The sequence below is a fragment of the Topomyia yanbarensis genome, chromosome 3, assembly GCF_030247195.1.
Source record: "Topomyia yanbarensis strain Yona2022 chromosome 3, ASM3024719v1, whole genome shotgun sequence".
In the NCBI taxonomy this organism is placed as follows: Eukaryota; Metazoa; Arthropoda; class Insecta; order Diptera; family Culicidae; genus Topomyia; species Topomyia yanbarensis.
The window spans coordinates 339,938,938-339,965,932 of NC_080672.1; the positions used below are offsets into that span (position 1 = coordinate 339,938,938).

The window sequence follows — 26,995 nt, forward strand, 5'->3', positions numbered from 1 at the left end:
ACAGTGAAATTTATTGTTACATGAAATTTTATTGTAAATCTACTGTGAGAAATTGGCATCGAACAATGTTGAAACAGTAATAACTATAATATTTATTGTTTTAGGATTGTTTGTAGGGTAAATGCTATTGTAAAATTCTATCCGGGATTACCTTATAATTTAAGTGTGCCGTGCAATGCTATGATTGACTGTCATTACATTTAAATTTTAAGTGTCGGGGTATTAAATCATAAATGTTTTGCCCATGGAATCCATGGTTTTGACAAATGCGGCAACATGTGTTATCACAACTAGGGGCAGATCACTCTAGAAATGTATAACAAATTTGCATCAAATTAGGAAAAAATGCATTTAATTTCCATTTTTGCATCAACTTTGTACTGCCTCGCAGAAAAGTTTGTTTAACAAACGTCCTACTCTGATTCACTTTGTTCGACTTTTTGTTCAATGTAGGGCTAATTTTCTGTAGGGTTTCGACGCCTTACACGCAACGCAAAATATATTGCACGCAACGCAAAATACATTATGAATTTCTATTTTAATGGAAAGAAATGCATTTAATTTAGCTGATTTTTAAAAATGCATCACAAGTGATCTGCCCCTAGTATCACAACTAAATTTTAAAAGTGACGTATTGAATCATAAATGTTTTGCTCATCCCTGTCAATAAGGTACACTTTCTTTCGAAGAGATTCGACACATAAGTTTTAAGTTTAAAACCACGCTGAAGATTCAATAATTTTCCTTTTGGTCTTTAACAAAATAGTACACTTAAAATATAAGTATGTTACCCGACGGCTTGTTCGACTGCCATCACATTTAATTTTAAGTGTCGGCATATTAAATCATAAATGTTGTACCCATGAAAATCACGTTTTTGACAATTTCGGAAACATTAATTGTAAAAACAATCCATCAATTTCACTGTTCCACAATCAGTCTCGAAACATGCAGGAAATACCTAATTGTAAGTTTTAAAAACATATTTGAAAGATTTTGGATGGCAAGTAAATGGTGTAAATGTTTGCTTGCATTATTTATATATAAGCTTATATTTGCAGGAAACGAAATCGATAACTTGGAGAAAGCGAAGGGTTAGGTGTTAAAATTATTTATTAATTGTGGTATATGTAAGATTAATATAATATTAACATACACATTCTTTCTTTTTTACAGAACGTATTTAGATAAATTCAAATAAAAATATTTAGTGAACCAAAAAAATCTTTAAATCATTTAGATACCCATGTTCTCCCATTTAAAAATCAACATATTTTCACATGACTTTTATAGGAAATAAGATAATATTCAAGTTGATGCAAACTTAAATTCTATATGAATTATATTCAACAACCATTTGTCAGAAACTTAACTTGAATGAACCATGCATATGAAACTTAAGTGTGGCATCTATTGGAATTATCATGTTTTCAAAGGAGTGTGTTATTAAGTGTCCGACACGAGATCTAAGTGTCAAGACAGATGCGGCAAAATTAAGTGTTAAAAACTTTAATTCAATGTGCGGATTATTTGCAGTGTAGTCAAACATGGCACATGGTCCTAAGTGTAATTTATAGGTTTGTTCCAGTACATGGAAGTTACTCCCTGTTGCTCCGGAGCAAAAAAATTCTTGCTCCTTTTCACTCCGGTTTGCCACCAGAAGAAGAAAAAAGAGAGGAAGATAGTACAGGAACGATTTTCTCCCTGTTTGCTCCGGAGTACTTCCAGTTTCTCCTAGAAAAACTCTAGTAAGAGAACTGCGGAGAGAAAAACAGCATTTTTGGCAACGTATGCCCCGGCATTGTATGGCAACACGTCCAATGTTATAAGGATAGGCAATGTTCGATTGGATTCGTTTTTTGACAGCTAAACGCGAATCCAATCGATCCAAAATGGAGTCTCCGCAGTTCTCTTTCTAGAGTTTTTCTAGTTTCTCCTGGTACTGGAACAAACCTTATATAACACTACAGATAACAGACGTTTACGCCAGAACAAAATTTTGTGTAAACTTTCAAATTAATAAACGTTGGAAATCCGTTTTCCATTATTGCCATCTGCGCAACTGTTTGCTACACGTGTTTGACAGCTGCACTCTAACTGCATTATATCGATCACTGCGCTAACTACAAACGTTTGCCAAACGTGTTTCAGACGTCTGATTTATTCGGAATTTCAGTAGCGGGTATTTACACACGATTCGAATCGAGCCTAAGCGTCTGTTATCTGTGATAACACGCACGTTTTAAACTCTCATAAGAGTCGGTGCAACAATCTATAATTGCGTCGGGCGATTCAGTCGACGAAACCCGATTTCGTCGTAGGGAAAATCGGGAGGAATTTTTATGGGACAGCGTATTAGGTTGTGCAAGCTGATGAAGTCGACGTAAAAATTATTTATACTGTGAGCCATGTTTACCAACACTGCCATTAAACTGTGAAGAAATGTTGATAAACACGGCTCACATTAAGTCAATTTATGTCGACTTGCTGGTCGACTTCGTCTGCTTGCACGGGCTAATCTCAACGAAACAGCCGACGAAACCGGCCGACGTAACACGGCAAAATCGGTGGATGCAAAACAATTAAATAGGCCGAATTATCGATACTTGTAAATCAAGGGAATCTAGCCTGCTTCGGGATTTTTTTTAAATAAGCACAACATCATACTGGAATAAAATTATTTGATTATTTAGTTTATTTTCTCGCAGTCGATTATGAAGGGGGTCGCTACATAAACTAGGTGCAAGTTTCTGTAAATGTCACCAGCATCCACGGCAGCTCATCTTCATAAACTCTTCACTGGAAAACAAAAAATTAAAATTAGGTCCACCATTCTAACATAGACAACATCAAAACACTTACTTTAGAATGCATACGCAGCAGACAGTCTAGCATTAAGATCGTATGCCATCTAATTAATCTACCAGGTATTCCGAAATTCGCGGCGATGACTGCAAATACGGAATTTAATATAAAAATTCAAACGGAAAAACACCAATGCAACTGAGACTTACCCAAACGCGATTACCAAATGATTTTGGTATTCCGAAATTATAAATCGGAATATTTTCCATTGTGCGAGCAATTTAAAATTTTGCAGTATTTGAAATAAAAACCTTCCGACCACTGGCTTTGTCAACATAATAAGCGAACCGATTTCGTCTGCCGAATAATATGTTAATTAAATCATGTTCTTATGTCCTCTACCGATGTGTCAGTCGATTAAATCATATACCAAATTTACACAGATTAAAATTAAAATTTTAATCTACCGATTGAAATGTTAATTCACAAATACATCCGACGAAATCCGATTTAGTAAGTAAATTAATAGGTCGATCTCGAAGGCACCCGATTTCGTCGGTGGAGTGTGCAATTTCGCAACCGTCAAACTTTCTATGGGGTTTGTCGGTTTTGAAGTCGGGCGATTCAGCCGACGAAACCCGATTTCGTCGTAAAGAAAATCGGGAGGATTTTTTACGGGGTGGTAACTAAAATGAGTATGGTAGTTTAATAGTTGAATCAAATACAATATTTGTATTTGGTTAATTATCATGATGGAATATATCAATTGTATTCCCCATATAGTGCGTATTATATGAATAGTTTGAAAAAGGTTCCGTAGCTTACTGGAATGGTATTTATTTATGCGGGATGCCAACTGCCTATTTTTGTTTGCACCACGATTTGCCAACAGTGTAATCGTATAGGGTGAAAGCGGTGCAAGAGCATTGCGGTGTAATAGGCCATTCCTCTGTGCACATGTCATATTGTCATGATCTGTCAAAATGGCACGAGCGTTTTTGCCTCGCTACCACCAGAACATCAGGCAAAAAAAAACTATGGTAAAGTCAAAAAGTTACCACGACGATACTTTCGCTCCTTGTGCCAGCTTGTAATTTTCGGAAAATCTCGTCAGTTTTGGGCAGTAAGTCCAAAAGATTTATGCTCAAGCGGTGGAAAAGCTACTGCAGTACACCATGGAGGAAGATTGGGGTGAGTAGTGGAAATAATGAAACTGATTTCGAATGTAGAAAATTTCACAATATAGTAAAAATGTGTTGCGTGTCCTCGCAAATGGTTTACGTATATCAGCATCTGATGAATGATGACGGATCCTTTCTTGTTTATTTTTAGAGCAATTGAGTGAACGGGAGAAGGTGGTTCTTCCAATCAAGAAACCCGTCGCCAACAAATGGGATGGCGAAGATGAAGAAGAGGAAGTGAAAGTAGGTTCCATGCGTCTGCTATTTTTTTCCTTGCAGGATTTTCGTACATTGCTGAAGTTGAATGAACAGTGTTGCCAAAAAATTCAACGGATCCTTAGCATAATTTCAAATGCTGACTTTAGCGCCGCTTAACGTTTAAGTCAGGTTTAATCGTACTGGTAAACCTAGCTTAAAAGTTAAGCGATGTTGAAGAAATCGGTCCTTTAAAATCCATTTCCCATTGCAGGACAGCTGGGAGGATGAAGATGAGGTGGAAGAAAAGAAGGACGAAGAGAAAGTTGAAACTCCTATTGCAAAACCGAAGAAGACATTGCATCAAAAGATTGTTGAAAGAGAGGTGAGTTCTATGAATTGTATTTCAATCCACAATTAAAACGTGTTTTTGAATTATAGAAACAAAAACTAGAAGAATTAGAGCGACGGAAAGCAGAGCAAGAAAATGAAAACATGACTCCCGAACAGAAATTGGCAGAAAAACTCCGACTTCAAAAGCTTCAGGAGGAATCCGATTTGAAAACCGCCATGGAAACCTTTGGGGTGACTGCACCTATCGGAGGGATAGACGGAATGCATCCAACCAATAAAGAAGAATTTACCGAACTGGCTGATGCCATCACGAAGAAGCTCTCAAACTACAGGAGTGATCCCGAGTATCCTAATTTCCTCGAAGATTTAGTCACTAAAATATTTGCAAGTTGTGAGTACAAATTCTATATTGACAAAGCTGAAAGCTTATAGTTTGAATTCCTCCTAGTACCGTCTGCCAATATTAGGAAAGTGAAAGGAGCACTAGATAACCTCTTCCTAGAGAAACAGAAATTGGAAAAAGGCGACAAACCCAAGAAGAGCAAAGGAGGTAAAGTCAAGGCTAGGCTACGAATGGATGGCGAAAATGTAAGTACTCGCTTTGAAAGATGTTCTAATGCACTTAACTGTATTAAAAAATTCCAGACAAACTTCGACGAATACCCTACTAAATACGATGATTATGATGAGTTCGATGATTTCATGTAACATTCGCTTTGAAAAACTACATAGCCAATACAGTGTTTGTGGTCGGTTTAGTCCCGTTCAGAAAAATAGTACTAGCCAAGAGTGCAAGAGTTTAACAACAAAAAATTGTTTTCAAATTGAAAAATGATCAGTAGAGACTAACGATGCTTGATTCAACTAAGATTTTTTTTGGATATCTGTTACTTGTTCTAGCATATTCTATAGCCATCATCAATAATCAAAACATTAAAAGTTGGCAAATCATTTGACTTTTTGTCTGTTAACACATTTTTTTGTAATCGATCGTTAGTCAAAAACAAAACGCTGCAGGAATGAGGGTATGGTAAAATGAATAAAGCAGAAGAGTTATCGAAAATAATAGTAATCAATTTTGCAAACCGTAACCAACGCAGAATACATACACAAACTAATGTAAAGCTTTGGGCGATTGAACCTTGTGAGGGATATTCAGTCCTTTGTGGTGTAAATAGAAGCAAATCTAAAAGTTCATCGCAACAAGCACAATCAGAGTATTTCATTGCAAAGAACATCCTATTTTACTGGTTTAGATTAGATTTCAAATTGTAATAGTAGTTCGACTTAACAACCTCCTCAAAAAACTACGTTACAGCGGTAAATTTGTTGTGCGAAGTCTTAGCAGTTCTGTTGATTAGCACGTGAAACTCTGCCATTAGGTGGTTGAAAAAAATTTCAGATAAGTCCTGTATCCATCGAAAAAACTTCACATTGTCGTTTAAGAAAAGATGCTTCCTTTCAGGATGTCGGATGTAACGAGAAATAGAGCAAATCATCATCATGAGCGAATAATCCGAGTAGTTCGAATCATAAATTTTAGATGTCCAGGCTATGTGATCTTAGGTTGCTATTCGTCCGTTTCCTCGAGCACACGCCATCTTCATCGATTGTACACAGCCAGCCTGTGTAGGGTTTACCCAAAGTCGACGACCTCTTCTAAGTACTCAACTGAGCAATTGGTCTCACTTTCGGCATTCGCGCTAAATGTCCAGCCTTCTATAATCTACAGTGCTTTATCAGCCGTTCGATGTCATGATACTTATACACTTAGTACAGCTCGTGGTTCATGCACCTGTGCCGTTGTCCATAATATCGCCAAGTATTGAGCAGTCAGTACTAGTGTTATGGATAGAACAAGCGCCATTCTCCATTCTCTTCTTCTTGTCAGTTTATACTCTACCCTATTCTCACCCTCATGATGTCGATGTCTTCTAAAAGATAGAAATTTTTTATCAGAAAAACATTTTCTTTTTTAAAGTAATTTACATTTTTGCCTTTCTCAATAGAAAGGTATTGCAATTGCTCTGAAAACCGACTTTTTAACGGAGGCCCGGAGGGCCGAGTGACATATACCATTCGATTCAGTTCGTCGAGTTCGGCAAATGTCTGTGTGTGTATGTATGTGTGTGTGTATGTATGTGTGTGTGTATGTGCGTCTGTGTGTGTGTACGCGAACACAATCTCACTCACTTTTCTCAGAGATGGATGAACCGATTTTTACAAACTTAGTCCCAAATGAAAGGTGCAACGTTCCCATAGGCTGCTATTGAATTTCTAATGGATCCGACTTCCGGTTCCGGAATTACAGGGTGATGAGTACGATCACGCAGAAAATGTCGATTTTAAGAAATTCTGCAATGAATGTATAATGGTGAAAATTTTTCCAAAATGTGACCACAACTGCTTCGATTTGTAGTACTAGGTCATTAACAGCCATTCAGTCTCTTTGGTCACATTGGCCACCATCATCGGTTCCGGAAGCCCCGGCGGAAGTATCCAAATTCAGACTAACAGTCACATCGGTTTCTCGGAGGTGGCTAGACCGAATCAACCAAACTTAGTCTCAAATGAAAGATGTTGCGTCCCCGTAAATGGCTATTAAATTTTATCCCCAACCGACTTCCGGTTCCGGAGTTACGGGTTGTGGCGTGCGATCACATAGCAAATTGTGATTCAAACCGATACCCCGATGGAAGCAAAAAAGGTAAAAATTTCGCTAAAAAGGCTCTCAAATAACTTAACTTTGCAGTTCTAGGTCACCGACGGCCAAACAAACTTTCGTTGACTACATTGACCACCATAGACGGTTCCGGAAGTGCCCGGGAAAAGCGGCCATCTTTCATAACTAGCAAACTCATATCAGTTTCTCGGAAATGGTTGGGCCGATTTTCACAAACTTAGTCCCAAATGATAGCTATATTATCCCCACAGATGTCTGTAAAATTTCGCACGGACCGCTTGTATGGTTCCGGAAATATAGACTGAACGGTCCGGTCACACATGAAATTCCCATATAAGCCGGAACTCAAAATTTTTTTCAAAGGGGGGACCCCATGAAATTTCAGAAATCGAATTCGTATTTTTGATGCCAAACATCTTTAAAATGCATGAAACGTCGAGATTTTATGTTATCACGAAATTTTTTTTTTTAGAAATCGACTTTTTGGGACTTTGCCGATTTTGCACCTTTTTGCCTTTCTCAATAGAAAGGTATTGCAATTGCTCTGAAAACCGACTTTTTAACGGAGGCCCGGAGGGCCGAGTGACATATACCATTCGATTCAGTTCGTCGAGTTCGGCAAATGTCTGTGTGTGTGTATGTATGTGTGTGTGTATGTGCGTCTGTGTGTGTGTACGCGAACACAATCTCACTCACTTTTCTCAGAGATGGATGAACCGATTTTTACAAACTTAGTCCCAAATGAAAGGTGCAACGTTCCCATAGGCTGCTATTGAATTTCTAATGGATCCGACTTCTGGTTCCGGAATTACAGGGTGATGAGTACGATCACGCAGAAAATGTCGATTTTAAGAAATTCTGCAATGAATGTATAATGGTGAAAATTTTTCCAAAATGTGACCACAACTGCTTCGATTTGTAGTACTAGGTCATTAACAGCCATTCAAAGTCTCTTTGGTCACATTGGCCACCATCATCGGTTCCGGAAGCCCCGGCGGAAGTATCTAAATTCAGAATAACGGTCACATCGGTTTCTCGGAGATGGCTAGACCGATTCGGCTAAACTTGGTCTCAAATGAAAGGTATTGCGTCCCCGTAAATGGCTATTTAATTTCATCCCGATCCGACTTCCGGTTCCGGAGTTACGGGTTGTGGCGTGCGATCACATAGCAAATTGTGATTCAAACCGATACCCCGATGGAAGCAAAAAAGGTAAAAATTTCGCTAAAATGTCTCTCAAATAACTTAACTTTGCAGTTCTAGGTCACCGACGGCCAAACAAACTTTCGTTGACTTCATTGACCACCATAGACGGTTCCGGAAGTGCCCGGGAAAAGCGGCCATCTTTCAAAATTTACGAACTCACATCAGTTTCCCTGAAATGGTTGGGCCGATTTTCACAAACTTAGTCCCAAATGATAGCTATAATATCCCCAAAGATGTCTATAAAATTTCGTACGGATCGCTTATATGGGTCCGGAAATATAGACTAAATCGTCCGGTCACATATGAAATTCCCATATAAGCCGGAACTCAAATTTTTTTTCCAAAGGGGGACCCCATGAAATTTCAGAAATCGAATTCGTATTTTTGATGCCAAACATCTTTAAAATGCATGAAACGTCGAGATTTTATGTTATCTCGAAAAAATTTTTTTATAAAAATTGACTTTTTGGGACTTTGCCGATTTCGCACCTTTCTTCAGTTCAATATTACCGTGGCTGTTTTTTCTTTTTCAAAATTTTAGAACTCGAATAATGATTTATTTTCCTGTATATAGTTGTCATGTGATGTATAATAATAAAATGTAATATATGCATTTAAAAGTTTTTAATGAATATAAACAACGCACACATTCTCGTGATTCATGATTGAGAAAGGCACAATTGCACCGCTAGGTGGATTAAAATAGGTTTTTTTTTAAATTTTTGTATCTCCTTTATCCATACATTGGATACTTGATGATAGAGCCGACCGTTTATTTGTTGTCTTAAATCACGATTGTTAAGGCGCCGAATGCTGTATTCATGCTATCTCTTGTTAGCCGAACTTCGATTCATTCGTAGAGCTCTCGGGCATATTTCTCGACAACGCCCTCAGCCGACAGTCGTTGTATTTGTAGTCGCATGCTTCTTTCCCGCATAGAATCTGTTATGCTGAATAATCTTGTGCAAAACCAGGGTCGATATTCGGTCAATGACATCAGAGAGATGTCCACAGTCTAGTCAAACGAGGGTCAGATACAGTCCTTACTACTTGTTGCGGCAGAGCGCAATTTCTAGATGGTGCATATTGCATTGGCATGCTGAGTCAAACTAAGTTTCGATTTCATAATTTCTCATCACCTCAAACAGAACTCCTTTTCTTGCGGGACAACACGCATCACTTGCTCACAAACACAAATAGTGTTTTCGTTTTTTTAAGCTAGCGCCAATCTAGCTTAGTCCTGTCACTAAGTTTGTGTCGGATTCTGATGAGACGAAGTCGAAACACATTCCATAACTAATTTAGTTATAGACGAATTTCGCGCTAAATCGTATTCAGAGTTGGCAGAACCCTCTCAGATTTTAATGAAACTTTCTGTACATGAAGACTTTGTCACAAAAAGCCACTTTGCTTACTTTGTTTTTCCAAAAATGATCTAAACTGTCTTTTGAAAAGGGTGAAACAAATTCTACAAAAAAAAAAGTTGTAGGAGTGATTTTCACAAAATTAGGTAAATTTTTGATTAAAAATATTGAAAAAAATCTTCATCGACTCCTACATTGAACAAAATCGATTTTGAAATTTTAAAGTCGATTTACAAAAAAAAAACATCTTTGATTTGGATGAAATTTTGTTCCAAGATAGGTAATTATGTTCCCTACCTACCGTCAAAAATTCAAGTTGGGCACTTTCAAGGAAGAAAAGTTATTTGAAAAAAAAATTCCTTATCCAAATTGATTTTTTTTCAGTGTATTTTTATCGAATGAAAGTCAATCATCTTAGAATCAAATTTCCCAACTGCTAGCTGCCTGATACAGGCAAAAAGTATCAATAACGAATTTGGTATATATTCATAACAAACTTGCATGAGGGCAAACCCGCCCGGGAAGTAGAGATTGGTGGTGTAGTCTCCAACAGGGGCGAATTGCGAAGTATGGGGTTCGCTCCTTCAAGAACCCTTTCCTTCGGCCAGTGAAAATTCTGGTTCGCAAGCAATTGCATTCAGGAAAAATCAAGCATTATATGAAAACAACTTATTTTCCATTAGCCTCATTTCGAATCTTTCGCCGAATCTGCTCTTCCAAACTTTTTCTAGTGATAGTACATTTTACGGAATCAAATACAATATACGTGCCCATATTTCCGATCAGATAGTGCAAAAATATAGCGATTACGATCAGTACAACAGAAGTTATTCGCATTTGAAAACTGGGAAAATATCTCAGCAGAAACTTTGAAACGGGACCCCTATATTGAAGTGTTAGAAGTATTCTACTTCAAAATAACACGTAAGAAATATTTCGTGCATGCAAGCGTGGCTGCCTGTAGAGCTAAATGATTTTGAGCAGCTCAGCATTTCGGTACACGCAAACAGTATTATATTGGCAATTCCACTTGACCATCACATTTTCTCAAATTTTAGGCACCAATTTTTATTTGAATATTCAGTGTTTGGTTTTATTTGAAATATTTGAAAACCATAACCCGTGCACTGCACAGATTGAACAGCTGGACGAGACCCCACTGGACATTACCCACTCATCTTTTTTCTGTGGTGTGTCATCAACGTATCATCTGTGTATGCATGAAACTGGCACGCCAGTGCATCATTGGAATGAAATACTATCAGTGCCTGGCGGCAGTCATGTATTACCTACCACCGAACAATGCGAGCTGACATGAAACACAGCAGCTACTACCAGAGAAGAGAAGGGCCACTCGAAATCAAAACTTCTCACAATTCTTTTTAAAATCACTAGCGGCACGTGGTGTCGAAGCCCTGCAAAATACACTGTTAATCAATACATTAGTTCAAAATTATACGACGTTACTGGTATAAAATATCTAGCAAATTCATCCCTGATAATCCGAGAAGTGGTTAGAATATGTTCTTCCACATAAAAATTGTCATGCAATAATTAACCCATCTTTCAAACATTGAGTGCGTTTTTGGGTTGCAAACGGATATTTTACTTTAAATATTAACCTATCCTTTTCCATCGAAAAACGAAAGTTTTAATGTTGAAGTATGTAAGCATACATTTACGTTTAAATATCGAAACTTTTGACTGCACAGTTGATTCTTAGCGCACTGACCAAGAAAGATTTTCAATGGATATCTTCCCAATGGTTATTACCACCACGCAAGGACATTAAATTTAAACACAAACAGCATTTTGTTAGCCAGCCATTTTCCTTTTCCAGAATTCGATATAAGTTTTTTGGTCCTTATGAAAGTGGAGGAAATTATTTTATAATTATTTTCAATCTTTAATATTAAAGGCTGCTTTGTATAAATTCTCATGAGTACCTTTTCAAGGATTTAACGTCGCATTTAAATTTTTACGAAATGCCACCAAGGTCTGTAAACCATGATGGGCTCGAAAACTTCAGCGGATTGATACGTATGAAAAATGCAAACGACAATCGTTCTGACTACTCACCAGTGTTGCCACAATTAAATCTGTACTGGGAGTTGAAAATTCTTCGTATTCTGTACCAACACAATGACAAACAGAATCATTTTATATAATTCTTTTTCATTCAGGATAGTGATATATTGAGTTGGTGCTGATGCTGATATTTGACTGCGAAAAACCAAAAATTCCGATTCGGAATCAGTTGTTTCATTTGCGATAAAATTTCGCCAGAAACCAGTCCAAATTCCGGAGTGTTTGACTGGGTAATGTCAAAATCAGCTCCAGTTCAAATTCTCGTTGTCATTTTGTTTTTAGCCTAAGCTGAGCTGCGGCCAGGGCCACATTGTTAATAAGTTTGTTTTGCTTTACTCCTGCGGACAGAAAAACCCGTCCGACAAACATCTTTCATTAGTTTCGATTCGTTTGATGTTGGATCGAATCAACGGTTTTGTCAGACGTTGTGCCTAGCAGTGCGGAAAAACGTCAGAAGAAACAATCAAGAAATAATCAGCTAATCCAACACGTCTCATGGATTGCCTACCCAGTTAAGCTCAGCCGGAAATGAACCGGAATTCTGGCTGGTTCCAGTTCGTATTCCGGCTCCAGTGACACAACCGATTCTAGTTAGAATCGGTTGTTGCACTGGAGCCGGAATACGAACTGGAACCAGCCAGAATTCCAGTTCATTTCCGGCTGAACTTTACTGGGTAGTTGTTATATAAATCTGTGACATTAAAGAAAAATTTGTGAATGTGGCAACCCTGGCTGTGGCTTGTACTGACATTTGGATGCGAGATGTGACAAACCTGGATTCAGCAAATCATATGAAGCCTATGGGTGCCTACAGAGTGGCGGTTAGAAGCTAAGCTGGGGCTAGAGCTGACATTAGAATGCGAGAAACCTGCTTGCTGCAAACCAAAAAGATGATGTCAGAGTGAAAGCCGAGTGGATCTGCACCGGCTACCTGCTTTTACTCCATTTGATATGCTGTAAGAAGGTTTCTCGCATCTCGCATCCTACTGTCAGTACCAGCCCCTACACAGTTTCTCACCGCCACTATGTAAGCTGCCTATCACAGTAAACGCAATCAATCCGCGCAGATCCGCTCGGCTTTCATAAGGTTTGTTCCAGTACCAGGAGAAACTGGAAGTACTCCGGAGCAAACAGGGAGAAAATCGTTCCTGTATTATCTTCTTTTCTTTTTCTTCTTCTGGTAGCAAATCGGAGTGAAAAGGAGCAAGAATTTCTTGCTCCGGAGCAACAGGGAGTGACTTCCGTGTACTGGAACAAACCTATAGACTTTTCTACGGTTCATGTACGTACACGTCACATGACACAAATACTACATCGCTAGCTGGTGGAAAATAATAAACAAAACGGCAAAAGTAAATGGGATTGTTTTCAACCAAGAAACTGCATTAGTGTTCGTGAGATCGGCCGACAAGAACTCAATTAGGTTTGTTTCAATACACGCTTTTTGCGCCTAGTTGCTCAGTAGCAAACAGGAACAAAAAAACTTGCTAATTTTTGATTCGGTTTGCTACTAGAAGTAGAAAAGGAGAACTACTTCCAGTTTCTCCTGGTACTGTAACAAACCTATTTTGACATCAATCCTTTGATTTGCTGCAAACAAGTTTCACGAATTCCGCATCCTAATGTCAGTGCTAGCTCCAGCTCAGTTTCTCGCCATCACGCTGTTAGCGGTCTAACTCAACATTTACAACCTGTTTATTGGTATGCATCGCAGTGTTAAATTATTTTACATGTCACGTTAAAAAAAAATCTGTACCAAACTGTATTTTTTTTACAAAAATATGGTAACCGTATCGTACAGAATCTGTACCAAAAATACTCGTAAAATTTGTACCTTTTTTAATAACTCTGTACTTGTAGTATCGCTGCTACATACTTTTCAGATCTGCGTACCGAGAAGCAAATATTAATCAGCTACTCAGCAGCCAATTTAAAGAATTTTTCTAAAATAAATTTAAAAATTAGTAGACTGTTAGAGAAAACAACTCAAATGCTGTTAAGGCAGACGATGGCGAGATTGTATACATTAATTGGATCATTAAGCCATATGCTGTTTTCGATTTTTTCCGACGCAGCTGACGTTTTATCGAACATTTTTTTTTAATTTTTTGTTCGCAAAATTACAAATATTTGTGTTGGCAGCACCGTACGATAAGAACTTTTTTCCGTAATTATAAATCCGTTTATTATTAACGAGGATTATAAAATTCCTGTGGTGCGACAATCAATTCATTATTTAGGGTATTAACACTACTATGTTTAACTTACGTTTACTGCTCTATAATGGTGTCAGAGACGGTTGACGCCCCTCTTACGGTATCACCGTTAATCCAGACTGGTGTGCCTAATGTGTGTTAATTAGTATATAATGCTACTACACAACTATAAAGTGATTTTGGTAACTCACCAACAATATGGTGTAATTCACAACGGTTCTATCTTAGTTTAGTTCAGCAATCGTATAATGGTTAAGTTCGAGATGTTCGCCTATAAGGTAGTTTTAAGGTTAGGTTTTAGCACATTTTGGGAAATATTTAATCAATATACTTGCACGTATGCATGATCTTACCGAGATCTATAGTAGCTATTAAGGTAGTATTAAGGAATTTACCACTAGATACCACGATTAGTTAATCTTACTAAGTAATTTTAAGAGATTATAGGTAAATAATTTGAGCACGCCTAGCTGAGTTCACTTCTAATTTTGTTCTGCTCTCAAAACCAATGATGACCTAATTTGTTCCATTTATGTGAGGTGTGGACCCATCACGTGCGTGTAGGTATGTGTAGATCGGATGTTGGATGTTAGGTGCGCACGAATAGCCGTGATTCGTAACAGTCCCCCCGGGTACGCCAAGCACTGGGTTGGCTTACTGTGCGTCGCGCCTTACGTCCAGTACCGCCAATTTAGAAACGGGACGCTCGTACACTCAAAAAAAAGTAAACGTTATGCCTATTGATTTTACACATAGATTTTTGCAATTAACGGAGGCATATAGACACTATTTGCTGGCACATAAACCTAATGTGTGTATTCACAAGAAATATTAATCTTACATTCACATTTCATAACTATTAGGCACATAAAACCCCATTCTATAATAATATGCACATATAACTTATGTGTGTGCATACATAGTTTATACAGTTGACACATAGAAGGTATGTGTGCGCGTGATAACAATAGCATTTCTTCTTCATATGAATTTTAAGCGGTTTGAAGCAAATAGAATTAACGTTTGGATTTCTTTCAGTGTACACACCATTCGCTGTTCTCACGGTTGCTGAGCGAATCTGGCCATCCTTCGCAACACAAGTTTCAATAACTTTTCCTTTCGGCCAGCAGTTTCGAGGTAATCGGGGATCTACAATAACCACGACGTCGCCTTTGGATATAGGCTTCGTATGAAGGAACCATTTCGTCCTTCGAGTGATTTCTGGGAGGTAATCTGTTACCCAACGCTTCCAGTACTGGTTGGCTAAGATTTGTGATGTGCGCCATCCCTGTTTCAACGCATGTCCACTATCGTCGTTTGTGCTGAGGGGTTTTGAGCCATTAGAAGACCCAAGCAGGAAGTGATTTGGAGTTAGAGCGGGATCGGAATCATCGTCGATTGGGACATGGGTCAGAGGCCGAGAATTTACGATGTTCTCGATCTCGGTCAGTAGATTCTGCAGGACTTCGTCTGTTGGTTTACGCGATGGATAGATAGACATCAAGTTCTTCTTTACGGTTCGGATAAGGCGCTCCCAGCAACCGCCCATGTGCGGCGAAGCGGGGGGGTTGAACGACCATGTCGTTTCGGTACTGGAGAATTCCTTTACTATATCTTCTTGGTTGATGTTAGCTGCAGCTTGTTTCAGTTCACGGCATGCGCCAATGAAATTGGTTCCACGGTCGCTGTGTATCGTTCTAGGGGTACCCCGTCGGGCGATAAATTTACGAAGTGCCATGATGCATGAGTCGGTGCTAAGGGAGTGCACCACCTCTATATGGATCGCACGGATCGTTAAGCAGGTAGCCAGCATTCCCCAGCGTTTCTCCACTCTTCTACCTACAGTTACCTCGATCGGTCCGAAGTAGTCGATTCCCACATGCGTAAATGGTCGGGAGAACGCGGCGAGACGTACCGGTGGGAGATTGGCCATAAGTGGCGGGCGTGGAGTGGCGCCTTCATTTTTGCATCGTTGACACTGTTTCCTGGCCTGTGCATAACATACACGAAGCCGAGACACTTTATATTTTTGACGTATCTCATTAATGACTGTTTCGTGATTTTGATGATGATACTTATGGTGGTAGTGTGCGATGATCAAGGTGGTCAAGTAATGGTTGCGAGGTAGGATAATTGGGTTCCTGGCGTCTTCTGACAGATAGTCGAAATATCGTGCTCTGCCCTGCATTCTTATGATACCATTTTGGTCAAGTACAGGAGTTAACTGATACAGCTCGCTGTTCTTTGGCATCGGACTTGGTAACTCGTTTGGGAACTTTTGTGCTCTGAGGAGAATGTTCATCTCTTCTGGGTATGTTTCAGATTGCACAAGACGGAGTAAAAAGCTTTCTGACTTATGTAGTTCATCGCTGTTTGGTGGTCCTGTCACCGTTTCCATTTTTCGTTTCTTCCTAAGACAGTTATCAGGGAATCGATGCACTAGTGCTACTACGTTGACCAGTTTCTTCCAGCTCGAAAAATTGGATAAACAGATGATCGCATTAGGAACTACGGAGTGCTTTAATAGACGGGGACGCAGCTCAGTGGTAGTGGTACTGATTTTAATCGCACACTGGGGCCATTCTTCCTCCTGAAGCCAGAGAAACTGCGGACCATTAAACCATCTGCTACCACGAGTTAAATCAGGTTTTCCAGACCATTTTGTGGCATCATCGGCTACGTTTAGCTTGCTGGGTACCCAGCGCCACTCACTTGTCTCCGTAGTTTCAAGAATCTCGCTGACTCGGAAAGCCACGTATTGAGAGTAGCGTCGGTGATCCGAATTTAGCCAGCAGATCACGTCCCGTGAGTCGGACCAGAATCGTTTGGAGATGGAAAATGAAAGAGATTGTGCAATCGATCGAGCGAGTCTCGCGCCGATAATAGCTGCTTGGAGCTCTAGCTTGGGGATGGACGTGAACTTTAGCGGGGCAACCCGCGTTTTCGCTGAGACCAGTATGCACTCTATCACTCCGTTCTGAACGAATCGAAGATACGATGCAGCCGCAAACCCGTTTTCGCTTGCATCTACGAACGTATGCAGTTGTGTCTCGCACTGGGTGGGTGAGGAGACTCGAAGGCGGTAGCATCGTGGGATCGTCACCTGTTCCACTTGGGGTAAAACGTCCAGCCACTGCTTCCATTTTCCGAATGATACGTTGGAGATAGGATCGTCCCATTGAACACCAGATCGCCAAACCTCTTGAAGCAGAATTTTCAAGAACATAAGAAAATGAGCGATCAGGCCAAGGGGGTCGAATATCGTCATGAGTACTCTAAGCATTTCCCTTTTTGTGGGGCAGCGTTGGCCGCCTAGTATGGCTCGATCATACCGGTTCCAGCCGATTTTATATGTGAAGACATCCGTTGCAGTACACCACCACATCCCTAGCACTTTCTCAGTACTCATTCCGGAAGACAAGTCAAGATTTTTCTCCTCGGCGTTATCTTCGTGCAGCGCTATCGTCACACTGTTAGAGTTGCTTATCCAGTTACGAATGTGGAACCCACCCTGCTCGTGCACGTACTTCACTTCTTGCGCAATTCTAATGGCTGCCTCCTCAGTCTCTACGCTGATCAGCATATCATCGACGTAATGTTTTTTCAGAATTACTTCTGCTGCTGCTGGGTACTTTTGTGCATAGCGTTCAGCATTGATATTTTTTATATATTGAGCACAGCTCGGAGAACAACAAGCCCCGAATGTCATTACACGTACCACGTATGTTTCCACTCTCCCCTCTATGTTTCTCCAGAGAAAGCGTTGGCACTGTTGGTCCTTCTCTATAATTTTTACTTGGTGAAACATTTCTTTTTTATTAACGAGGATTATAAAATTCCTGTGGTGCGACAATCAATTCATTATTTAGGGTATTAACACTACTATGTTTAACTTACGTTTACTGCTCTATAATGGTGTCAGAGACGGTTGACGCCCCTCTTACGGTATCACCGTTAATCCAGACTGGTGTGCCTAATGTGTGTTAATTAGTATATAATGCTACTACACAACTATAAAGTGATTTTGGTAACTCACCAACAATATGGTGTAATTCACAACGGTTCTATCTTAGTTTAGTTCAGCAATCGTATAATGGTTAAGTTCGAGATGTTCGCCTATAAGGTAGTTTTAAGGTTAGGTTTTAGCACATTTTGGGAAATATTTAATCAATATACTTGCACGTATGCATGATCTTACCGAGATCTATAGTAGCTATTAAGGTAGTATTAAGGAATTTACCACTAGATACCACGATTAGTTAATCTTACTAAGTAATTTTAAGAGATTATAGGTAAATAATTTGAGCACGCCTAGCTGAGTTCACTTCTAATTTTGTTCTGCTCTCAAAACCAATGATGACCTAATTTGTTCCATTTATGTGAGGTGTGGACCCATCACGTGCGTGTAGGTATGTGTAGATCGGATGTTGGATGTTAGGTGCGCACGAATAGCCGTGATTCGTAACAATTTGTTTTAGAAAATTGAATTGTCACGACAAAATTTTCCATTTGATTCCCTAATATGTGCTAATTGCTCTTGTGACCTTAAGTACTCACATTAGCTGTCACTGCATTGGATTCATGCATTCAGCAAAAAAAGTTCATTTCTGCAGCTTAATTATCACAAGTAATATTTATGACACCACAAAAGAGATTATAACTACTAGAGGTCGCATGTCGCTGTTAACACTGATAATTTATCATCTCGCTCTTACATATGCTAGGCCCGATAGTTTGACACATATTGCCCCGGGTACACACATGTCAAAGTAACGGGATATAATATGCTAGAGCGAGACCCCATGTTTCAGTCCGTGAATACGTGGAGACAGTAGCGCTATGCTCCCTCTAGTAGTTATAATCGCTTTTGACACCACCCATGCGGAAGATCACGTTCCACTACTTAGAAATGGGGCTCTGCAATCATGTGCTGCTTAGTAAAGGTACTGTTCACGCACTTCACCACTCTTCTTACTTTCTGGATCTTTTAGAAAGTTTTTTGCCGTTTTCACCTGCTGAATCAGGACTTTTTCTGCATCCACTGCACTTTCAGCTGTCGCGCGCGAAATGAACGGGTTTGTAGGGAACTTTGGATATCGCGAAAATGAAAACTCGAAAAACTGTTTTTCTGCGACCGACACCAACGATTGCGTTTTACTATCTGTTTTTATTCTATGTTGTTTGTTTACATTCGTCGTCTGTTTTATGGTACAGCTGATTGACAGCGGTTTTCGCGATGCAGAATCCATTTCTGCTTTATGCTCGCACAATGGGTTTGAAGTGTGAATCTTATGGTAAGTATCTTAACATTGCATTTGTTTCTAGGGTTAGTTTAGTTCACTTATTCTTAAATCTAGGTAAGTATTTACAAGTATATACAAAACATAAAATTTCATTTTCATTTCAGGTTCGTATTGGAGAATTAGAGGTGAGTATTGAACATTCCGGCCGCCAATGAAATTTTAAGGAATTCAACGGGCATTAGCGGCGGAAGTTCGAGCTTCTTGCGATGACTGACGTTCAACGGGATATGAAGACCTGGATTCGTCTTCTCGGTACAGGCCTCCTTACAGCTTCCAGGATGATTTTTCGAGGTGCGTCGGGTCCGACTGCAGGATACTGTCCAGGAGTGGTGTGCTGTAAAGGAGGAACATCTGTACGCGAACTGTTGGTTTAACAAATTAGGATGGGGTACTTAACTCGAGTCAAGTCCCAGCCGGGGGTTCTAGGAACCCACACGGCGAGGCTTGGTTCTTTACAGGTGAACCACGAACCGCTCGATACCCCCGAGCTTGGGCCAGGATCTCGTCTGGCGACTCATTTCCCCGAGTAGGGGCCGGGAGCTCGTCCGGCGGCTCTGTACCCTGAGCAAGGGCCGGGATCTCGTCCGGCGGCTCTGTTCCCTGAGCAAGGGCCGGGATCTCGTCCGGCGGCTCGGTTCCCTGAGCAAGGGCCTTCATTTGGCGTTGCTGACGTAGGGCTGCTAGTTGGTGCGGGACTCTGTGCTACGATGGGTGGCGCTACTTCAACTGGAAGTAAGCAGAGCTTCGGGATGGCGCGTTGAACGATGCCGAAGGTCGACTTCACGGTGGCGACACGAACAAGCCCGTCAGGGCCGGGATGAACGCTGAGCACGCGTCCCAGGGGCCATTTCAACGGCGGTGCTCTCTCATCTTTGAGAGCGACGATGGAACCAACGGCTAGATTGTCCATGGCTTCTGTCCAGCGGTAGCGACTTTGCAGGGTGGCGAGATACTCCTTGTGCCAACGACTCCAGAAGTGCTGAGTTAGCTGTTGTACTCGTTCCCATCGAGACAACCTGGATTCAGGAACTTCACGGCAATCTGGATCAGGTACCGCATTCAACGGACGACCAATCAGGAAATGTCCTGGAGTCAGAGCAAGCTCATCGGATGGATTGTCCGGCAACGGCGTGATTGGGCGAGAGTTTAGCATTGACTCGACCTGAATCAATGCGGTTTGCAGCTCGGATTCGGTTAGGTGGGCATTTCCGAGGATTTTGCGAAGCAGGGTCTTCACGGATTTCACGCAGGCTTCCCAGATTCCACCGAATGTGGGAGAGCGAGGTGGGATGAAGTGGAACTGTATTCCGTTGTCTGCGCATTCGTTTGCTACGGCATCTTGGTGAACTTGAGTTCGGAAAAGCTTCCGCAGTTCTTCCAGTTCTCGCTGTGCTCCAACAAAGTTAGTGGCGTTATCGCAGTAGATATGCGCAGGCTTTCCTCTACGGCCAACAAATCTTCGCAGGCTCGCAATGAATGTGCTAGTGGTCAGATCCGACACAAGGTCCAAGTGCACGGCTTTGGTAGCCATACATACGTATACGGTGATGTAGGCTTTGAAGAATGGCGATCTCTTATTTCGGAGTGACGTTCTCACGTACATTGGCCCAGCCAAGTCAACGCCAACATTCTGAAACGGGTACGCCTGGTTGACCCGAACAGATGGCAGATCCCCCATCAGCTGCTGCAACGGCTTGGGTTTGGCACGTGCGCATACCATGCAGCCGTGAACAATGTTGCGAACCAAGTTCCGTCCGCCGAGGGGCCAAAATCTTTGGCGCAACGAGGATAGTAGTAAGCTGGGACCGGCATGGAGCGTCTTATGGTGTTCTCTCGTGGCGATCATGTCGGTGAGACGATGTTTGGGGAGGACGATCGGGTGTCTTCCGTCGACAGGTATCGCTGCATTGTGAAGCCGGCCGCCGACACGAATAATGCCGTCTACGAGTGTCGGGTGCAGATACCGTAGCTTGGATTTACGGTTTACTTTTCCGACGGTTTCAAGTTGGCGTATCTCGTTGGCAAAGTACTGCTGTTGTATGCGACGGACCAGATTGAGCAGAGTGCGATCAATGTCAAGAGCCGTCAACGGGCCGACAAGAATAGGCTGGTGATTCTTACGGTGGAGACAATTAGCGGCGAAACGTCGAAGAAGTGTGCCGATCCGAAGTAGCTGACGAAGACTGGAATAGCGATCGACGATATCTGACGGTTCTACGCTCACGACCGGAAGGGCAATAGTCTGTCGGACCTCCGGTTGGTCTGAGTTTGAGGTCGCTACGACGTACTTCGCTGGCCAAGGACCGAATATTAGTTTCAGCCACTGCGGTCCGTTCCACCACAGTGCACTGGCAAGGAGTTCATCGAGGTCCATTCCTCGAGAAACGAGATCAGCGGGATTGTCTTCGGATGGGACGTGATTCCAAACGGCGTGAGACGTCAGCTCTTGGATTTCAGCCACTCGGTTGGCTACGAACGTTTTCCATGTCGATGGAGTTGCGGATATCCAGTTCAAGACGATGGAAGAATCGGTCCACAGATATGTGGTTGCGGTGATGTCGATGCTGTCCTGAACTTGTTTCAGAAGTCTGGACAGGAGTTGAGCTGCGCATAGCTCGAGGCGTGGAATGGTTTGAGTCCCCATCGGAGCGACCTTGGACTTAGAAATCACCAAGCGAACTGTACAAGGGCCCTCGGCAGGTATTGACCGGAGATAGATGCATGCACCATATGCAGACTCTGAAGCGTCGCTGAACCCGTGAATCTCCAAGCGGTCGTAACCCGGACGTAACACATGGCGAGAAACTCGAAGGTGGGCAAGTGCTGAAAACTTATGGTGAAATTCCTGCCATTCGTGAGCGAATCCGTTAGCCACGGGTGTGTCCCAGTCGAGATGGAGCTTCCAAAGACTCTGCAGCATGATTTTCGCCTTTGCAATGGTCGGTCCAATCAAACCTAAGGGGTCGAAAAGACTGCTGATCTGAGAGAGGATCGTTCGTTTGTTCAGAACCGTGCATTCCTTCCAATTCGGTGTCTTGAACGAAAGAAAATCGGTCGACGGTTCCCAGCGGAGGCCAAGCGCAGTTACGGAGGACTCGTGGTCCAAATCGAGTAGTGTTTTCGTCTCTCGGAGCTCCAACGGAATGGTATCAAGAATAGCTTGACAATTCGAAGACCATTGTCGGAGAGGAAGTCCTGCGCAAGCGAGCATTGCAATGAGCTGGTTGCAGGTAACGGCGAGAGATTCAGCCTCGTCAGAACCGGACAGCAAATTGTCGACGTAGAAGTCGTGGCGGACAGCGGGTTCCGCCAGCGGAAAATGTTGCCCTTCATCATCGGCGAGCTTCTGCAGCACCCTAGTTGCCAAAAATGGAGCACTGCTTGTGCCGTATGTGACGGTGCGGAGCTGGTAGCTCTTCAGTGGAGCCTCGGGTTCGTCGCGCCAGAGAATTCGCTGCAGCGGTTGGTCGGTGGGATGGACCAAAATCTGCCGGTACATTTTTTCAATGTCCGCAGATATCACGAACTGGTGGATTCGAAAACGGAGGACAATCGTCACGAGAGTGTCCTGGATTGTGGGACCAGGAAGCAGGACGTCGTTCAGCGAGATACCGGACTTCGAGCGGCATGATGCGTCGAATACGGTACGAAGCTTTGTAGTGGTGCTGTCGAGTTTCATCACAGCGTGGTGTGGAAGGTAGTATTGCGGTTGCGCGTCGATTTCATCGGGGCCAATCTCCCGCATATGTCCCAATCTCACGTACTCGTGGATGAACTGCTGATACATCGCCTTCTTATCGGGACTCGCACCGAGTGAGCGTTCTAGAGAGAAGAAGCGGCGGGTGGCGTTGTATTTGTTGTCCTTTAACTGCCAAAGCAGCTCGTCACGCTTGGGAAGCTTGACGACGTAGCGGCCTTCGGAGTTGCGGGTGGTGTTCTTCAAGAAATGTTCCTCACAGTATCGTTCCGACGGAGACCATCCCTTTGCATCGTGGACTTCTTCGAGCTGCCAGAATCGGTTGACCAATTCATCGATTGTGCAGGGATTACTGAACTGGCACTTGCGTGGATCGCTGTGATCGTGGTTTTCCAATAAACACTCTCCGGAGACGACCCAACCGAACTCTGTGTTCTGCAGAAGCGGTAACTCTTCCCCGAGCGATATCCTGCCGTATCGAAGAATTTGGAAGAAATGGGCGGCACCCAGAATCATGTCGATGTCGCCAGTAACAGCGAATGTTGGATCTGCAAGCTCCACGTGCTTTGGAATCGGCCAGTGGCGGGCTTCTACCGTCGACTGGGGCAGCTTGACGGTAATGGAAGGCAGAACGAGCATGGAGCATTGTACGGAGAAGGGAGTGACTCGAGAGAAGATGGTTATCGTGGCCTGGTATTCAACCAGCGTTGTAGTGTTTCCGATTCCGCTTATCGGGATAGCATGCGGCAATCGGATGCGAGGAAGCTGCAGTCGTTCGCAAAGAGCCCCAGAAACAAAGTTGCGTTGGGAAGCACAGTCCAGCAAGCAACGAGCAGTGACGATGCGACCTCTACCGTTACGGATATTCACTAGCGCCGTCGGAAGGAAAACGGTTCCAGGAATCACTTCACCAGTATGTGATACGAGGGCAGTCTGAGAACTCATGGAAGGCGCATGCATGTGGGATAAGTTTGCGATTGAGGTAGAGGTAGACGGTTGCTGGATGGGAGCTTGCGAAACAGACTGGGGTGACAGTGAGTTTGGAGCATGCAGCGCAGATGCTGCGGTGAGAGTCGGCTGGAGGGCAACACAGCAAGTTGATCCGGTGGCTTGACCAGAAGCGGGATTGTCGTCAGAGGGCTCAGTATGAAGAAGCGTGTGGTGCTTCTTGGTACATGTACGGCATCTTGACCCAGAACAGTTCCGGGCATAATGGGAACTCGATCTCAAACAGTTAATGCAAAGGTTTTTCTGTCTTACCAGGTCGATCCGTTGGCGAAGGTTGAGTTTCCGAAATTCCGGACAGCTGTACAGGTAATGACTCTCACCGCACTTGTCGCACGGCTTCGGCTTGCTGGCGCTGGAAGAGGGTGCACTGGATACTGCAGTTTGCTGTGTAGCTGCGACTGGAAAAGCTGCTAGCTTGGATGTCGGATTTGGCTTGCTGCGAGGAGGAGCGGTGTTCGAAGTGGCTGAAGAAACTGCTTGCAAAACTCGAGCGTAGTTCTGGAGGAAGTTTACCATCGTCACGTATGATGGCATTGAAGTTGACGCACCAGTGCTTGTGTCCTCTGATGTGCCGGCGGTTCCTCCCAGAACCGAAGCGATGTTGTCAGCATCGAGTTTGCTACAGTGGTTCTCCCATTCCCGGAGCGTACAAGGATCGAGGCGTATAGATAGCTGGTAAACCAGGATAGAGCTCCATCGGTCGGCTGGTTCACCCAAGCTCTTCAGAACGGATATCTGCTGCTCGAAGCGATCGATCAGCGCAAGCAGATCTTCAGCTGATTCCTTGCGCATCGCTGGAGTGTCGAAAAGCGTCCGAATGTGACACTTGATTAACTGCCGGTTGTCCTCAAAACGCAGCCGCAACGTTCGCCAAGCGTCCTTGTAGCCCTGCTCGCTTATTTTGATAGGGTCGAGAATGCGCGCTGCCTCCCCTTGAACGAGGCCCTTCAGATAGTGCATCTTCTCGACCGCACTGATGTCGCTCCGGGAACCTACAGCGGATTCAAACGAATCGCGAAAAACACACCAGTCTTCCAACTTACCGCTAAACTTGGGTAGGTTAAGCTCCGGAAGCCTGATGTTCATTGGTCTCGATGGTGCGGGGTTGGCAGAAGGGGGAGAACGTATTTTCTTCGCCAGTTTGGCCAAGTAGAAGGACCGAAGAGCATAATAGCGACCGTCGAACAACTGCCGTTCCTTTTTCAGGTCGATTGGCTCCTTATCGGTGGAAAACATCTCCAATTTCACCACCGTCCGGTGAAACTCGTCGTAAAATTTCTCCAACTTTTCCGCCCACGCTTCTACTTGGCCCGCAAACTTACTGTCCTTGTCGAACTCCTTCGCATAATATTCCAACAAAGCCATTGAATCGACAATATTCTGCTTCGTCAGCTCCAACTCACTGAATTTCCTCTCGTCGGCCATTTTCTTCTTCGGTAGCGCCGTATTCCCGTTCACTCACGCACTTTTCAACCTCCAAGAATCCAAAATGCACCCGAGCAGTCAATTTGCCAAATAAAAATTTCACCGCGAAACTTTAACACTTTTTCGAAAATCTCTCTTCAGAAATATTTACGTTCCAGCACGGCGCGCACCGTTCAGGCAGTAGGTAAACAATGCACACTACCTACGCTATCGTCAGCTGGCTGTGTCTCGCACGCACTACTCGTTGTGACGATGTAAATATTCTGCGATGGTGGATTCTTGGAGGGAACACTATGCGGTTTTGTTTGCACTACCGCGTAAAATGGCTAGTTTGCCGCTTGGGGACGCTACCGAAAATCACCTTTCGCGCACTTTTTCTGGCTCTACCCGTCTTCAGCGGGGCCGTTCTTTGCGATTTTTTCGCCTATTCTGGGCAATTTACAATCACTTTTTGCCTCTTCTGGGCACCTTTCGTTCACTTTTTGCCTATTCTGGGCAGTTTTCTGTTCACTCGCGGGCACCTTTTCTTCAAGATCCGGCTCGAAGGACCAAATTTATGTTCACGCACTTCACCACTCTTCTTACTTTCTGGATCTTTTAGAAAGTTTTTTGCCGTTTTCACCTGCTGAATCAGGACTTTTTCTGCATCCACTGCACTTTCAGCTGTCGCGCGCGAAATGAACGGGTTTGTAGGGAACTTTGGATATCGCGAAAATGAAAACTCGAAAAACTGTTTTTCTGCGACCGACACCAACGATTGCGTTTTACTATCTGTTTTTATTCTATGTTGTTTGTTTACATTCGTCGTCTGTTTTATGGTACAGCTGATTGACAGCGGTTTTCGCGATGCAGAATCCATTTCTGCTTTATGCTCGCACAATGGGTTTGAAGTGTGAATCTTATGGTAAGTATCTTAACATTGCATTTGTTTCTAGGGTTAGTTTAGTTCACTTATTCTTAAATCTAGGTAAGTATTTACAAGTATATACAAAACATAAAATTTCATTTTCATTTCAGGTTCGTATTGGAGAATTAGAGGTGAGTATTGAACAGGTACCTTACGAGTTACTCTTCAATATGCAAAATTGATAAAAAGCATTTGCGTCGGACCAGGTAATCAGAGAACATTCTGTTGAAACTGGATGATTTTCCGGACGCCCCGCAAAAATAACAGATAATATCGTTTTAGAAAATGAGCGTTCACTAATTACATACAGCAATAAGCATAATATCAATCAGAAATATTAAATCTATAATACGAAATGCAATAATACATTTTCTGTTATTTACTGTACGCTTTAGCGAAGCTCGACCTTACCGCCTGCAACGATTTATACGAGCCAGTTTCAAAAGTTATACTAGTTGAAACGTCATATGGGTGCACTCTCAAATCAAACGAAGGAATACCAGCAACAAATCCGATTCGCTTTTGTGAGAACTTTCGTGATTTTTTTTTGTTCGAAGTGGTAC

The 26,995-nt window shown here is 42.5% G+C and overlaps 3 protein-coding genes across 9 annotated transcripts; 1 reads left to right on the forward strand and 2 right to left on the reverse strand.

Moving 5' to 3' along the window:
* The first annotated feature begins 3,779 nt into the window (after positions 1–3,779).
* Positions 3,780–5,747, forward strand: LOC131694188 (eukaryotic translation initiation factor 3 subunit J). The gene is made up of 6 exons (XM_058982672.1): positions 3,780–3,996; positions 4,138–4,229; positions 4,456–4,566; positions 4,623–4,926; positions 4,984–5,123; positions 5,181–5,747. The coding sequence occupies exons 1-6, from the start codon at positions 3,981–3,983 to the stop codon at positions 5,241–5,243; spliced, it is 726 nt and encodes a 241-aa protein (XP_058838655.1). The 5' UTR covers positions 3,780–3,980; the 3' UTR covers positions 5,244–5,747.
* Positions 5,748–5,768: 21 nt separating this feature from the next.
* On the reverse strand, positions 5,769–25,907 carry LOC131694184 (uncharacterized). Of its 2 annotated transcripts, none has more exons than XM_058982666.1 (2): positions 19,105–25,907; positions 5,769–6,469 (listed from the first exon to the last, which is right to left on the reverse strand). In XM_058982666.1, exon 1 carries the CDS (start codon positions 25,523–25,525, stop codon positions 19,910–19,912), a length of 5,616 nt encoding a protein of 1,871 aa, XP_058838649.1. In that variant the 5' UTR covers positions 25,526–25,907; the 3' UTR covers positions 5,769–6,469; positions 19,105–19,909. The 2 variants fall into 2 exon arrangements, with proteins under 2 accessions (XP_058838649.1, XP_058838650.1); XM_058982667.1 differs by lacking the exon at positions 5,769–6,469 and adding an exon at positions 18,678–18,705.
* LOC131694186 (uncharacterized) lies at positions 13,974–18,678 on the reverse strand. Of its 6 annotated transcripts, none has more exons than XM_058982671.1 (4): positions 18,650–18,678; positions 18,129–18,208; positions 17,990–18,065; positions 13,974–17,931 (listed from the first exon to the last, which is right to left on the reverse strand). In XM_058982671.1, exon 4 carries the CDS (start codon positions 17,898–17,900, stop codon positions 14,973–14,975), a length of 2,928 nt encoding a protein of 975 aa, XP_058838654.1. In that variant the 5' UTR covers positions 17,901–17,931; positions 17,990–18,065; positions 18,129–18,208; positions 18,650–18,678; the 3' UTR covers positions 13,974–14,972. The 6 variants fall into 6 exon arrangements, 3 of the variants coding, with proteins under 3 accessions (XP_058838654.1, XP_058838653.1, XP_058838652.1); XM_058982670.1 differs by lacking the exon at positions 18,650–18,678 and adding an exon at positions 18,291–18,623; XR_009306430.1 differs by lacking the exon at positions 18,650–18,678 and having other exon boundaries at positions 13,974–14,220; positions 14,284–14,363; positions 14,446–18,623.
* Positions 25,908–26,995: the final 1,088 nt, after the last annotated feature.

Coding starts and splice junctions, on each gene's coding strand:
- LOC131694186 (XM_058982671.1), bottom strand. CDS start 17,900: ATGTTTCACCAAGTAAAAATTATAGAGAAGGACCAACAGTGCCAACGC.
- LOC131694188 (XM_058982672.1), top strand. Junction 4,567..4,622: donor AAAAGATTGTTGAAAGAGAG/GTGAGTTCTATG, acceptor TTTGAATTATAG/AAACAAAAACTAGAAGAATT. Junction 5,124..5,180: donor TACGAATGGATGGCGAAAAT/GTAAGTACTCGC, acceptor AAAAAATTCCAG/ACAAACTTCGACGAATACCC.
- LOC131694184 (XM_058982666.1), bottom strand. CDS start 25,525: ATGGCCGACGAGAGGAAATTCAGTGAGTTGGAGCTGACGAAGCAGAAT.